Source organism: Nerophis lumbriciformis, linkage group LG11 (assembly GCF_033978685.3).
Source record: "Nerophis lumbriciformis linkage group LG11, RoL_Nlum_v2.1, whole genome shotgun sequence".
NCBI classification, from domain to species: Eukaryota; Metazoa; Chordata; class Actinopteri; order Syngnathiformes; family Syngnathidae; genus Nerophis; species Nerophis lumbriciformis.
This window is the reverse complement of record NC_084558.2, coordinates 52971956-52989267: the sequence shown is the minus strand read 5'-3', so window position 1 is coordinate 52989267 and position 17312 is coordinate 52971956. Positions and strand designations below refer to the sequence as shown.

Sequence of the window (17312 nt, the reverse complement as noted above, 5' to 3'; positions counted from 1 at the left end):
AAAAAAACAAAGATGCTAAACTGACAGTTGACAGGTAGAAAACAAAGATGCTAAACTGACAGTTGACAGGTAGAAATCAAAGATGCTAAACTGACAGTTGACAGGTAGAAAACAAAGATGCTAAACTGACAGTTGACAGGTAGAAATCAAAGATGCTAAACTGACAGTTGACAGGGAGAAAACAAAGATGCTAAACTGACAGTTGACAGGGAGAAAACAAAAATGCTAAACTGACAGTTGACAGGGAGAAAACAAAGATGCTAAACTGACAGTTGACAGGTAGAAAACAAAGATGCTAAACTGACAGTTGACAGGTAGAAAACAAAGATGGTGTTCAGCGTTTTCCTGCTCAAATGAGCGGACTGTTGAAAATAGGAATCGGGGGATTACTTTTCACAAGTAAGATTTTACATTAACGTACTATTGGTTGTATTTTGTGAAAAGAATATTACCATATTGTATATAGTTCTCTGCAAACCTATGAAATGTTCTATTTTGTCAGAATGCGCCAGAATGCATCATTTGTATGTGAAAATCACAAAGAAATCTTCTGGGGGAGGATGACCCCCCTACAGGGGTTTGCTTTACAAACTTTCAGCCCCACCTAAAACTAAATTCATCAGCCACCACTGATTATGATGCATTCTCATTTTAGGCAAAGTATAAGACAATACTTTCTTAACAGTATAATTGTAACCAGGAATAATTCTTCCAGTAACAATATTCAAATACTAACATTGTTGGGTAAGACAGAATTTGGTTGTATTCTGAATCCAGTGAAACAGATTGGTGGTTTTAGCTGATATAAAGACTTTCAGGTGTTTATGTTGAAGTATTTGGCAGACACTTTTATCCAAAGCGACATACATAAAAAATACATATAAAACAATCACAGTAATCATGATCATTTAAGGGAAGAATGTAATACAAAGTGTCAAGACAAAACAAACTCTGCTGCTGCAGCAACAGAGTTACAGTCTATAAGATATATAGATATCTAATGTATTCATACATTGTTTATGTAGGATATACGCATGTATATATAACCTAATCATATTGTTTCTTCGACTTAAAAATAGCTATACCTTCTCTGGGATTATATTCCCAGTTTTGATTTGGGACGTCTGGTCATTTATAGCATACAGGTAAAAGCCAGTAAATTTGAATATTTTGAAAAACTTGATTTATTTCAGTAATTGCATTCAAAAGGTGTAACTTGTACATTATATTTATTCATTGCACACAGACTGATGCATTCAAATGTTTATTTCATTTAATTTTGATGATTTGAAGTGGCAACAAATGAAAATCCAAAATTCCGTGTGTCACAAAATTAGAATATTACTTAAGGCTAATACAAAAAAGGGATTTTTAGAAATGTTGGCCAACTGAAAAGTATGAAAATGAAAAATATGAGCATGTACAATACTCGATACTTGGTTGGAGCTCCTTTTGCCTCAATTACTGCGTTAATGCGGCGTGGCATGGAGTCGATGAGTTTCTGGCACTGCTCAGGTGTTATGAGAGCCCAGGTTGCTCTGATAGTGGCCTTCAACTCTTCTGCGTTTTTGGGTCTGGCATTCTGCATCTTCCTTTTCACAATACCCCACAGATTTTCTATGGGGCTAAGGTCAGGGGAGTTGGCGGGCCAATTTAGAACAGAAATACCATGGTCCGTAAACCAGGCACGGGTAGATTTTGCGCTGTGTGCAGGCGCCAAGTCCTGTTGGAACTTGAAATCTCCATCTCCATAGAGCAGGTCAGCAGCAGGAAGCATGAAGTGCTCTAAAACTTGCTGGTAGACGGCTGCGTTGACCCTGGATCTCAGGAAACAGAGTGGACCGACACCAGCAGATGACATGGCACCCCAAACCATCACCCAACCATGCAAATTTTGCATTTCCTTTGGAAATCGAGGTCCCAGAGTCTGGAGGAAGACAGGAGAGGCACAGGATCCACGTTGCCTGAAGTCTAGTGTAAAGTTTCCACCATCAGTGATGGTTTGGGGTGCCATGTCATCTGCTGGTGTCGGTCCACTCTGTTTCCTGAGATCCAGGGTCAACGCAGCCGTCTACCAGCAAGTTTTAGAGCACTTCATGCTTCCTGCTGCTGACCTGCTCTATGGAGATGGAGATTTCAAGTTCCAACAGGACTTGGCGCCTGCACACAGCGCAAAATCTACCCGTGCCTGGTTTACGGACCATGGTATTTCTGTTCTAAATTGGCCCGCCAACTCCCCTGACCTTAGCCCCATAGAAAATCTGTGGGGTATTGTGAAAAGGAAGATGCAGAACGCCAGACCCAAAAACGCAGAAGAGTTGAAGGCCACTATCAGAGCAACCTGGGCTCTCATAACACCTGAGCAGTGCCAGAAACTCATCGACTCCATGCCACGCCGCATTAACGCAGTAATTGAGGCAAAAGGAGCTCCAACCAAGTATTGAGTATTGTACATGCTCATATTTTTCATTTTCATACTTTTCAGTTGGCCAACATTTCTAAAAATCCCTTTTTTGTATTAGCCTTAAGTAATATTCTAATTTTGTGACACACGGAATTTTGGATTTTCATTTGTTGCCACTTCAAATCATCAAAATTAAATGAAATAAACATTTGAATGCATCAGTCTGTGTGCAATGAATAAATATAATGTACAAGTTACACCTTTTGAATGCAATTACTGAAATAAATCAAGTTTTTCAAAATATTCTAATTTACTGGCTTTTACCTGTATAAGAATATTCTATTACTGTTTAAAGGGAACATTATCACAATTTCAGAAGGGTTAAAACCATTAAAAATCAGTTCCCAGTGGCTTATTTTATTTTTCGAAGTTTCTTTCAAAATTTTACCCATCACGCAATATCCCTAAAAAAAAGCTTCAAAGTGCCTGATTTTTAACCATCGTTATATACACCCGTCCATTTTCCTGTGACGTCACATAGTGATGCCAACACAAACAAACATGGCGCATAGAACAGCAAAGTAGCGACATTAGCTCGGATTCAGACTCGGATTTCAGCGGCTTAAGCGAAATTGAAGAAGAAACTGAAGCTATTGAGCCATATCGGTTTGAACCGTATGCAAGCGAAACCGACGAAAACGCCACGACAGCCAGCGACACGGGAGAAAGCGAGGACGAATTCGGCGATCGCCTTCTAACCAACGATTGGTATGTGTTTGTTTTTAAGTGTTGTAATGTTTTTAAGCTAAATTATTGGTAAACACAGTTTATGTATAATAATTTACGTAAAACCGCGAGTAATGAATAAAGTTTTCATCAATTAATATATTCTGTAGGCATACCCTCATCCGCTCTCTTTTCCTGAAAGCTGATCTGTCCAGTTTTGGAGTTGATGTCAGCAGGCCAGGGAAGCTAGGGTCGATATTCCTCTCTTGATCATCTTCGGTGGCATAAGGGACGGTGTGAGCCAAGACATCCAGGGGGTTTAGCTCGCTCGTCTGCGGGAACAAACTGCCGCCATTGCTTGCCGTGCTAGCGAGGTCCTTTGTCCCTGAATTGCTCACACACTCCGGCAGATATAATGGGGGTCTGGCGGCAGATTTCTTTGACTTTATGGTTGGAAATGCATCTGCTTTGAGTGTCGCAGGATATCCACACATTCTTGCCATCTCTGTCGTAGCATAGCTTTCGTCGGTAAAGTGTGCGGAACAAACGACTGACCATTTTCGTCGGCTTTCCCCACACCCTCGTATTTTGAACAAATTTCGTCCGATTTCTTGCCACTTTGGCATCTTTGGGCCACTGGTGCAACTTGAATCCGTCCCTGTTGGTGTTGTTACACCCTCCGACAACACACCCACGAGGCATGATGTCTCCAAGGTACGGAAAACAGTCGAAAAAAACGGAAAATAACAGAGCTGATTTGACTCGGTGTTTGAGAAAATGGCGGATTGCTTCCCGATGTGACGTCACGTTGTGAGAGCGAATAATAGAAAGGCGTTTAATTCGCCAAAATTCACCTATTAAGAGTTCGGAAATCGGTTAAAAAATTTTTTTTTTCTTCTTCTTCTGCAACATCAAGGTATATATTGACGCTTACATAGGTCTGGTGATAATGTTCCCCTTTAAGCAAACTATGAATAATAAAACATGTGTCCTTTATCATAGCTACACGTATGACAAAAAAAGTGTGTGAAAATCAGTGGTATTCAGCGAGGTAAAATGAATTAAATGCGCTGACAGTTCATTGCTCCTGCCAAATGAATTGCACTGATCACCACTCCAAGATGGCGGCCCTGCGTCTCGTCAGCGCCAGTAGCGCTCCATGCTGCATACCCTTAGAACATGTCTATGGCTTTTTCTACCTCAGCTTGACTAGTACCATGTGCTGTGTAGCTATGTGGTCTACTGACACCTAGTGGTACTACTGTGTATTTATTTAAATTACACAATACTACTACCGTTTTTTTGTATTTTTGTTAAAAAAAAATGATGATGTTGCGCAAGCCTCCCTGCACCATTCCTTACCATGTAGAAGCGGTTCTTCTTGAAGGCGGTGCAGAAGACGGTGGGGTCGGGCTCGACGTTCTGCAGGGCGGGATTATCCGACGCCTTCATCTCCACGGTGGGCGCCACTTGCATGGCCTTCGCCACGCCCTGGAAGAGGCTCAGCTGGATCACGCGGATGTTCTCCAGCTTCCCCAGGATCCGCACGCATCTAGAAACAAAAAAAAATAGAAGGTGGGATATTTGGGCTGCTGTTTTTTTTTTTTGGCCTAAGAGGCGCACCTGTTGGTCTCCACATTGATGACCTTGATGCCCAGCATGGTGCCGTACAAGACGAAGTGGCCCGTTTCGTCAAAGATGATGTTGGTCAGACGGATGCCGTCCACCTTCTCCAGTTCTCGCTCCACCGCCATCCGCCTCCCGAACTCCATGTCGGGCAGCTGCTGCCTCATCTGCTGCAGCTCTGTGAACATCTGGGGAAGATGAGAGGGATGAAACCACAGAGCCACCCATCTTTGGCGTATATACTGTAGATATCGCCTTTTTTCCCTTGACAACTAGGACACATCAGCAGATACAACATATACCTTATTTTCCGGACTATAAGTAGCAGTTTTTTTCATAGTTTGGCCGGGGGTGCGACTTATACTCAGGAGCGACTTATGTGTGAAATGATTAACACATTATAATATTATTGATGTCATTCACGTAAGAGACTAGACGTATAAGATTTCATGGGATTTAGCGATTAGGAGTGACAGATTGTTTGGTAAACGTATAGCATGTTCTATATGTTATAGTTATTTGAATGACTCTTACCATAATATGTTACGTTAACATACCAGTTGGTTATTTATGCCTCATATAACGTACACTTATTCAGCCTGTTGTTCACTATTCTTCATTTATTTTAAATTGCCTTTCAAATGTCTATTCTTGCTGTTGGCTTTTATTAAATACGTTTCCCCAAAAAATTATATATGTTTTTTTCCTTCTTTATTATGCATTTTCGGCCGGTGTGACTTATACTCCGGAGCGACTTATACTCTGAAAAATACGGTACGCAAATGATAACAATATATATATACCGGTATATATATATTTATAATTAGTGAAGTAGATAGTAATAACCATCAGATATACATTATATATATATACTTGCAGTGTGTATATTGTACATATTACATATTGTTATGAAGGTGTATGTTACTACATTATATATATACTTGTAGTGTGTATATTGTACATATTACATATTGTTTGTCATGTCTGTGTAATCATGTTTTGTTTTGTTTAGTTATTGGACTCTTTAGTTTCTGGCTTTTCACTCCCTTGTCTTGTTTCCATGATTACCCATTAGTTTCACCTGTTCCACGTTTGGACTCATTGTGCACTCTTGTTTGTCACCATAGCAACCCATTAGTTTTCACCTGTCACGTCACGCACCTGTTTCACATTTTGAGTCACGCACCTGTTTTCGTTAATCATGTCTGTAGTATTTAAGTTCATTGTTTTCAGTTTGTCTTTCTGGTGACATCCCACATTTATGCTCTGCACATTTCTGACACTTTTTTCATGTCCATCGTTCACGCTGCTCCTTTTGTCCATGCCAAGTAAGTTTTGTTTATTAATGCCACAGTTAGTGTTTTTTTGTTGTTCATAGTTTCTGCCTTTGTGCAAGTATTTGTTTTCATAGCCAAGTTGTTTCTCCGCCACTGTGCGCGCTTTTCCTTTGTACTTTTTTTTGATAAAATTAAATAAATATGTTCTCACATTCCCGTCTCGCCCGAGCCAACTTTCCGTTGCCTTCTAGAAAAACTAAACCCCAGGACCAAGTCATGACATTGTTATGAAGGTGTCTGTTACTACATTATATATATACAGTACTTGTAGTGTGTATATTGTACATATTACATATAGTTATGAAGGTGTCTGTTACTACATTATATATATACTTGCAGTGTGTATATCGTACATATTACATATAGTTATGAAGGTGTCTGTTACTACATTATATATATACTTGCAGTGTGTATATTGTACATATTACATATTGTTATGAAGGTGTTACTACATTATATATATATAATTGCAGTGTGTATATTGTACATATTACATATTGCTATGAAGGTGTATGTTACTACATTATATATATACTTGTAGTGTGTGTATTGTACATATTACATATTGTTATGAAGGTGTCTGTTACTACATGAAGGGACGGCGTGGCGCAGTGGAAGAGTGGCCGTGCGCGACCCGAGGGTCCCTGGTTCAATCCCCACCTAGTACCAACCTCGTCATGTCCGTTGTGTCCTGAGCAAGACACTTCACCCTTGCTCCTGATGGGTGCTGGTAGCGCCTTGCATGGCAGCTCCCTCCATCAGTGTGTGAATGTGTGTGTGAATGGGTAAATGTGGAAGTAGTGTCAAAGCGCTTTGAGTACCTTGAAGGTAGAAAAGCGCTATACAAGTACAACCCATTTATCATTTATTTATTATTTACATTATATATATACTTGCAGTGTGTATATTGTACATATTACATATTGTTATGAAGGTGTCTGTTACTACATTATATATAGTTACTTGCAGTGTGTATATTATACATATTACATATTGTTATGAAGGTGTCTGTTACTACATTATATATATACTTGCAGTGTGTATATTGTACATATTACATATTGTTATGAAGGTGTCTGTTACTACATTATATATAGTTACTTGCAGTGTGTATATTATACATATTACATATTGTTATGAAGGTGTCTGTTACTACATTATATATATACTTGCAGTGTGTATATTGTACATATTACATATTGTTATGAAGGTGTTACTACATTATATATATACTTGCAGTGTGTATATTGTACATATTACATATTATTATGAAGGTGTCTGTTACTACATTATATATATACTTGCAGTGTGTATATTGTACATATTACATATTGTTATGAAGGTGTCTGTTACTACATTATATATATTTACTTGTAGTGTATATATTGTACATATTACATATTGTTATGAAGGTGTCTGTTACTACATTATATATATTTACTTGCAGTGTGTATATTATACATATTACATATTGTTATGAAGGTGTCTGTTACTACATTATATATATACTTACAGTGTGTATATTGTACATATTACATATTGTTATGAAGGTGTTACTACATTACATATATAATTGCAGTGTGTATATTGTACATATTACATATTGCTATGAAGGTGTCTGTTACTACATTATATATATACTTGCAGTGTGTGTATTGTACATATTACATATTGTTATGAAGGTGTCTGTTACTACATTAAATATATATATATACTTGTATATTACATATTGTTATGAAGGTGTCTATTACTACAATATATATATATATATATATATATATATATATATATATATATATATATATATATATATATATATATATATATATATATATATATATATATATATATAACTGCAGTGTGTATATTGTACATATTACATATTGCTATGAAGGTGTCTGTTACTACATTATATATATACTTGCAGTGTGTATATTGTACATATTACATATTATTATGAAGGTGTCTGTTACTACATTATATATAGACTTGCAGTGTGTATATTGTACATATTACATATTGCTATGAAGGTGTATGTTACTACATTATATATATACACTTGTAGTGTGTATATTGTACATATTACATATTGCTATGAAGGTGTCTGTTACTACATTATATATATACTTGCAGTGTGTATATTGTACATATTACATATTATTATGAAGGTGTCTGTTACTACATTATATATATTTACTTGTAGTGTGTATATTGTACATATTACATATTGTTATGAAGGTGTCTGTTACTACATTATATATATACTTGCAGTGTATATATTGTACATATTACATATTGTTATGAAGGTGTCTGTTACTACATTATATATATACTTGTAGTGTGTATATTGTACAAATTACATATTGTTATGAAGGTGTCTGTTACTACATTATATATATACTTGCAGTGTGTATATTGTACATATTACATATTGTTATGAAGGTGTCTGTTACTACATTATATACAGTATATACTTGCAGTGTGTATATTGTACATATTACATATTGTTATGAAGGTGTTACTACAATATATATAAATAATTGCAGTGTGTATATTGTACATATTACATATTGCTATGAAGGTGTATGTTACTACATTATATATATACACTTGTAGTGTGTATATTGTACATATTACATATTGCTATGAAGGTGTCTGTTACTACATTATATATATACTTGCAGTGTGTATATTGTACATATTACATATTATTATGAAGGTGTCTGTTACTACATTATATATATGTACTTGCAGTGTGTATATTGTACATATTACATATTGTTATGAAGGTGTCTGTTACTACATTATATATAAATACTTGCAGTGTGTATATTGTACATATATTACATATTGTTATGAAGGTGTTACTACATTATATATATACTTGCAGTGTGTATATTGTACATATTACATATTGTTATTAAGGTGTCTATTACTACAATATATATATATATATATATATATATATATATATATATATATATATAACTGCAGTGTGTATATTGTACATATTACATATTGTTATGAAGGTGTCTGTTACTACATTATATATATACTTGCAGTGTATATATTGTACATATTACATATTGTTATGAAGGTGTCTGTTACTACATTATATATATACTTGTAGTGTGTATATTGTACAAATTACATATTGTTATGAAGGTGTCTGTTACTACATTATATATATACTTGCAGTGTGTATATTGTACATATTACATATTGTTATGAAGGTGTCTGTTACTACATTATATACAGTATATACTTGCAGTGTGTATATTGTACATATTACATATTGTTATGAAGGTGTTACTACAATATATATAAATAATTGCAGTGTGTATATTGTACATATTACATATTGCTATGAAGGTGTATGTTACTACATTATATATATACACTTGTAGTGTGTATATTGTACATATTACATATTGCTATGAAGGTGTCTGTTACTACATTATATATATACTTGCAGTGTGTATATTGTACATATTACATATTATTATGAAGGTGTCTGTTACTACATTATATATATGTACTTGCAGTGTGTATATTGTACATATTACATATTGTTATGAAGGTGTCTGTTACTACATTATATATAAATACTTGCAGTGTGTATATTGTACATATATTACATATTGTTATGAAGGTGTTACTACATTATATATATACTTGCAGTGTGTATATTGTACATATTACATATTGTTATTAAGGTGTCTATTACTACAATATATATATATATATATATATATATATATATATATATATATATATATATATATATATAACTGCAGTGTGTATATTGTACATATTACATATTGTTATGAAGGTGTCTGTTACTACATTATATACAGTATATACTTGCAGTGTGTATATTGTACATATTACATATTGTTATGAAGGTGTTACTACATTATATATATAATTGCAGTGTATATATTGTACATATTACATATTGTTATGAAGGTGTCTGTTACTACATTATATATATACTTGTAGTGTGTATATTGTACAAATTACATATTGTTATGAAGGTGTCTGTTACTACATTATATATATACTTGCAGTGTGTATATTGTACATATTACATATTGTTATGAAGGTGTCTGTTACTACATTATATACAGTATATACTTGCAGTGTGTATATTGTACATATTACATATTGTTATGAAGGTGTTACTACAATATATATAAATAATTGCAGTGTGTATATTGTACATACTACATATTGTTATGAAGGTGTCTGTTACTACATTATATATATACTTGCAGTGTATATATTGTACATATTACATATTGTTATGAAGGTGTCTGTTACTACATTATATATATACTTGCAGTGTGTATATTGTACATATTACATATTATTATGAAGGTGTCTGTTACTACATTATATATATTTACTTGTAGTGTGTATATTGTACATATTACATATTGTTATGAAGGTGTTACTACATTATATATATAATTGCAGTGTGTATATTGTACATATTACATATTGCTATGAAGGTGTCTGTTACTACATTATATATATACTTGCAGTGTGTATATTGTACATATTACATATTATTATGAAGGTGTCTGTTACTACATTATATATAGACTTGCAGTGTGTATATTGTACATATTACATATTGTTATGAAGGTGTCTGTTACTACATTATATACAGTATATACTTGCAGTGTGTATATTGTACATATTACATATTGTTATGAAGGTGATACTACAATATATATAAATAATTGCAGTGTGTATATTGTACATATTACATATTGCTATGAAGGTGTATGTTACTACATTATATATATACTTGTAGTGTGTATATTGTACATATTACATATTGTTATGAAGGTGTATGTTACTACATTATACATATACTTGCAGTGTGTATATTGTACATATTACATATTGCTATGAAGGTGTCTGTTACTACATTATATATATACTTGTAGTGTGTATATTGTACATATTACATATTGTTATGAAGGTGTCTGTTACTACATTATATATATACTTGCAGTGTATATATTGTACATATTACATATTGTTATGAAGGTGTCTGTTACTACATTATATATATACTTGTAGTGTGTATATTGTACAAATTACATATTGTTATGAAGGTGTCTGTTACTACATTATATATATACTTGCAGTGTGTATATTGTACATATTACATATTGTTATGAAGGTGTCTGTTACTACATTATATACAGTATATACTTGCAGTGTGTATATTGTACATATTACATATTGTTATGAAGGTGTTACTACATTATATATATAATTGCAGTGTGTATATTGTACATATTACATATTGCTATGAAGGTGTCTGTTACTACATTATATATATACTTGTAGTGTGTATATTGTACATATTACATATTGTTATGAATGTGTCTGTTACTACATTATATACAGTATGTACTTGCAGTGTGTATATTGCACATATTACATATTGTTATGAAGGTGTTACTACATTATATATATACTTGCAGTGTGTATATTGTACATATTACATATTGCTATGAAGGTGTATGTTACTACATTATATATATACACTTGTAGTGTGTATATTGTACATATTACATATTGCTATGAAGGTGTCTGTTACTACATTATATATATACTTGCAGTGTGTATATTGTACATATTACATATTGTTATGAAGGTGTCTGTTACTACATTATATATATATTTGCAGTGTGTATATTGTACATATATTACATATTGTTATGAAGGTGTTACTACATTATATATATACTTGCAGTGTGTATATTGTACATATTACATATAGTTATGAAGGTGTCTGTTACTACATTAAATATATATATATACTTGTATATTACATATTGTTATGAAGGTGTCTATTACTACAATATATATATATATATATATATATATATATATATATATAACTGCAGTGTGTATATTGTACATATTACATATTGTTATGAAGGTGTCTGTTACTACATTATATATATATTTGCAGTGTGTATATTGTACATATATTACATATTGTTATGAAGGTGTTACTACATTATATATATACTTGCAGTGTGTATATTGTACATATTACATATAGTTATGAAGGTGTCTGTTACTACATTAAATATATATATATACTTGTATATTACATATTGTTATGAAGGTGTCTATTACTACTATATATATATATATATATATATATATATATATATATATATATATATATATATATATATATATATATATATATATATATATAACTGCAGTGTGTATATTGTACATATTACATATTGTTATGAAGGTGTCTGTTACTACATTATATATATACTTGCAGTGTGTATATTGCACATATTACATATTGTTTTGAAGGTGTTACTACATTATATAAACGCTGCAAGAATACTCACGGTTAAGGACTCATCAAAAACTCTCATCAGTTTCCCCGTGAGGAAGCGGAACATTCGGACTTTCCGGTCGGACGCCATGGTGGCCATCTTCTTGCCGTCGGGGGAGAAGACCAGACTGGTGGGGTAGGTTTTGTTCTTGGCAAACTCGTACAGGTCCGTGTCCGTCTTGTACTCCCACTGCACGTATTTGGGGAACCTGAACTCGTTGGGCAGACCGGTCCAGTATTCCAGCATCCCCGCTTTGTCGGCAGAGACGATGACCCGGAATTTGGCATTGAGGCGGATCTGGGACAGCGGCGAGGAGTGCATCTTGGCGAAGACGTGGAGGGGCTCACCGCTGCCCCGCCCGTCGTACACGGAGATCTTTCCCGTGGACTTCTCGGAGCAGGCCACCGTGGAAATGGCGTCGCCGGGATTGTAGATCCACTCGCTCTGCCCGGGGTGGAAGCTACACACAAATCAGGGATGAACGCAAATGACGGTTGAAAATGAGACAAACACACCAAAATAAATGATTATTTTAACTATTGTCTGTTGGTCCTTCTCTGATATATTCAGGTGTATCCACTAGGGTTGAACGGTAGTCCCAGTATAGTCCCGCCATACTAATGAATCATATTCGGTACTATACCGCCTCTAAAAAGTACAGGTCCCCGCCCCCCTCATGAGCTAAATTGAATCCTGTCTCTGTTTGATTCCTTGCTTCTTGTCTTGTTTAATAAAGAGTTCTGTGTTTGAACCTGACATGTGTATATTAGGGTTGTACGGTTTACCGGTACTAGTACGGTATCGCGGTACTAATGAATCAAAAACGGTACTATACTCGTCACGTCATGACATTGCTGGTTTTACGAGCAGGAGCATGTTTCGCAGTGCACACACACGGAGTACTTACAAGCAGACACAGTGTGTAGACACTTTTTACACTTTTTTGGTGCAAAAAGTAAAGATAAAGTTATAACACTGAAACACCCTAGCTCGCGGCTAAAGTCCATCCGCAGTCTGCAGTGTTTTAGCCACTTCTAAATCACTAATCCTGGCCTCCATGGCGACAAATAAACTTAGTTTCTTACAAGTAGCATTATCACTGGAGGACGAGGAATATCTAAACACCGTAGGAGGATACAATAGCTCACCGGCGTCATAATGTAAACAAACGCCATGGGTGGATCTACACCTGACATCCACTGTAATGATACCAAGTACAGGAGCGTATCTAGTTGATACTACTACGATTACATTGATATTTTTTTAGCATCACAAAAATTCATATTATGTTTATAAAGTCAGTAAATACATCCCTGGACACATGAGGACTTTGAATATGACCAATGTATGATCCTGTAACTACTTGGTATCGGATCCATACCTAAATGTGTGGTATCATCCAAAACTAATGTAAAGTATCAAAGAAGAGAAGAATAAGTGATTATTACATTTTAACAGAAGTGTAGGTAGAACATGGTGAAACAGAAAATAAGCAGATATTAACAGTAAATGAACAAGTAGATTAATAATCAATTTTTTACAGTTTGTCCTTTATAATGTGTACAAAATAATAGGTGTATAAATGACACAATATGTTACTGCATACGACTAATTAGGAGTCTTTGTTTGTTTACTTACTACTAAAAGACAAGTTGTCTATTTTATTTAAGGACTAAATTACAATAATAAACATATGTTTCATGTACACTAACATTTTTAAAGACAATAATGACATTTTTTGTGGTCCCCTTTATTTAGAAAAGTATCGAAATACATTTTGGTACCGGTACCAAAATATCTTGACCCAAGATCTACAAAGCGGAGAGGAAGCAGGACCTGACCCCCCTCCAGGCACCTTTTCTTTGAACTGTTTTGTGACCTCCAAAGGCAGCGGCTGTTTACGACCCCCTTCCTTTAGAAACAGCTGTTGCCATGTAATCAGGGAAAGTCCAAATAAAAGAGGAGGCGTACAATCTTTCGTCAGAGCGTGGTGGGACACTGTACAAGAGTACAGCCCAGACGTTTCTCCTCAATTGAACCAATTTAATTCTGTCTCTGTTTAATTCCTTGCTTCTTGTCTTGTTTAATAGATGTCATCAGTGTTTGAACCTGACAGATAATGTCAATGAGGGATTTTTAATCACTGCTATGTTGAAATTGTTACTAATATTGATACTGTTGTTGATAGTATTCATTTTTGTTTGACTGCTTTTAGATTGTTTTGTGTCATGTTTGTGTGTCCTCTCAATTTCTCTGTTGATTGCTATTCTGAATGTTGCTGGGTCGGGTTTGGTTTTGGAATTGCATTATTGCATTATTATGGTATTGTTGATGACCATATCACACCAACTCTCAAATCCCTTCACTGGCTTCCTGTTCCACTCAGGATTGAATTCAAAGTCTCCCTACTAAACCACCAGGGCCTCCATGGAAATGCCCCCCCTCTACCTCAAAGAACTACTCACACGACACCTCCGCTCCGGACAGGCTAACCTCCTCCAACCTCCGAGGACAAAGCTACGAACAATGGGAGACCGGGCTTTCTGCTCCGCCGCTCCCAGTCTGTGGAACGCTCTCCCTGACCACCTGAGGGAACCACAGACTGTGGAAGCTTTTAAAAAAGGCTTAAAAACCCTTCTTTTAAAAAAGCCTTTTTTTAGATATATGCATACTAGTTTTAGTTATTTGGCTGTTCTAGTTTTTATTTATTATCTTTTTTTCTTCTTTTTTTATACACTGTAGCACTTTGAGGTTGTTTACTCAATGTAAAGTGCTTTTTACAAATACAATCTATTATTATTTATTATTATTAGGGCCTGCATGGCCCATTGTATAAGGACTCCCAAAGGGAGTCCTTATACAATGGGACATAAGGACCTATTGTATTTGTAAGGTTTTATTAGGGCCCGCATGGCCCATTGTATAAGGACTCCCAAAGGAGTCCTTATGCAATGGGACATAAGGACCTATTGTATTTGTAAGGTTTTATTAGGGCCCGCATGGCCCATTGTATAAGGACTCCCAAAGGAGTCCTTATGCAATGGGACATAAGGACCTATTGTATTTGTAAGGTTTTATTAGGGCCCGCATGGCCCATTGTATAAGGACTCCCAAAGGAGTCCTTATGCAATGGGACATAAGGACCTATTGAATTTGTAAGGTTTTATTATTCTTTATTCTTCCGCCGCCACATTAAACTGTAATTTGACCCACTTAACATGCTTCAAAACTCACCATATTTGACCCACACATCAGGACCTGCGAAAATTGCCTTTTCAAAAAAAAAAACGAACCACAAAACTCAAAATTGCGCTCTAGCGCCCCCTAGGAAAAAAAAAAAAACTAGACTGCCTGTAACTCCCACTAGGAAGGTCGGAGAGACATGAAACAAAAGCCTCTATGTAGGTCTGACTTACACCTACCTTTCATAATTGTACATCCTCGGGCAAAAATCAACAGGAAGTTGGCAATTCCCCCTTCAAGACAAAAAAGTACTAAAAACAGTCACTTTTGCCTCTTTGAGCTGTAATTTGACCCCCTTAACATGCTTCAAAACTCACCATATTTGACCCACACATCAGGACCTGCGAAAATTGCCTTTTTTTTAAAAAAAAAACCGAACCACAAAACTCAAAATTGCGCTCTAGCGCCCCCTAGGAAAAAAAAAAAAACTAGACTGCCTGTAACTCCCACTAGGAAGGTCGGAGAGACATGAAACAAAAGCCTCTATGTAGGTCTGACTTACACCTACCTTTCATAATTGTACATCCTCGGGCAAAAATCAACAGGAAGTTGGCAATTCCCCCTTCAAGACAAAAAAGTACTAAAAACAGTCACTTTTGCCTCTTTGAGCTGTAATTTGACCCCCTTAACATGCTTCAAAACTCACCATATTTGACCCACACATCAGGACCTGCGAAAATTGCTTTTTTAAAAAAAAAAAAAAAACGAACCAAAACTCAAAATTGCGCTCTAGCGCCCCCTAGGGAAAAAAAAAAACTAGACTGCCTGTAACTCCCACTAGGAAGGTCGGAGAGACATGAAACAAAAGCCTCTATGTAGGTCTGACTTACACCTACCTTTCATAATTGTACATCCTCGGGCAAAAATCAACAGGAAGTTGGCAATTCCCCCTTCAAGACAAAAAAGTACTAAAAACAGTCACTTTTGCCTCTTTGAGCTGTAATTTGACCCCCTTAACATGCTTCAAAACTCACCATATTTGACCCACACATCAGGACCTGCGAAAATTGCCTTTTCAAAAAAAAAAACGAACCACAAAACTCAAAATTGCGCTCTAGCGCCCCCTAGGAGAAAAAAAACAAACTAGACTGCCTGTAACTCCCACTAGGAAGGTCGGAGAGACATGAAACAAAAACCTCTATGTAGGTCTGACTTACACCTACCTTTCATAATTGTACATCCTCGGGCAAAAATCAACAGGAAGTTGGCAATTCCCCCTTCAAGACAAAAAAGTACTAAAAACAGTCACTTTTGCCTCTTTGAGCTGTAATTTGACCCCCTTAACATGCTTCAAAACTCACCATACCCACACATCAGGACCTGCGAAAATTGCCTTTTTAAAAAAAAAACGAACCACAAAACTCAAAATTGCGCTCTAGCGCCCCCTAGGAAAACAAAAACTAGACTGCCTGTAACTCCCACTAGGAAGGTCGGAGAGACATGAAACAAAAACCTCTATGTAGGTCTGACTTACACCTACCTTTCATAATTGTACATCCTCGGGCAAAAATCAACAGGAAGTTGGCAATTCCCCCTTCAAGACAAAAAAGTACTAAAAACAGTCACTTTTGCCTCTTTGAGCTGTAA

At 35.4% G+C, this 17312-nt stretch overlaps 1 protein-coding gene across 1 annotated transcript in view; it reads right to left on the bottom strand.

Annotated features, from left to right (window-relative positions):
• ppwd1 (peptidylprolyl isomerase domain and WD repeat containing 1) overlaps positions 1-17312 on the bottom strand; it is a 44446-nt gene that overhangs the window by 10833 nt on the left and 16301 nt on the right. The window contains exons 5-7 of the mRNA XM_061966028.1: positions 12495-12942; positions 4754-4944; positions 4493-4682 (exon numbers count right to left, since the gene is read on the bottom strand). Coding sequence (XP_061822012.1) covers positions 4493-4682; positions 4754-4944; positions 12495-12942 — 829 coding nt within the window. The remainder of the gene's footprint in view (positions 1-4492; positions 4683-4753; positions 4945-12494; positions 12943-17312) is intronic.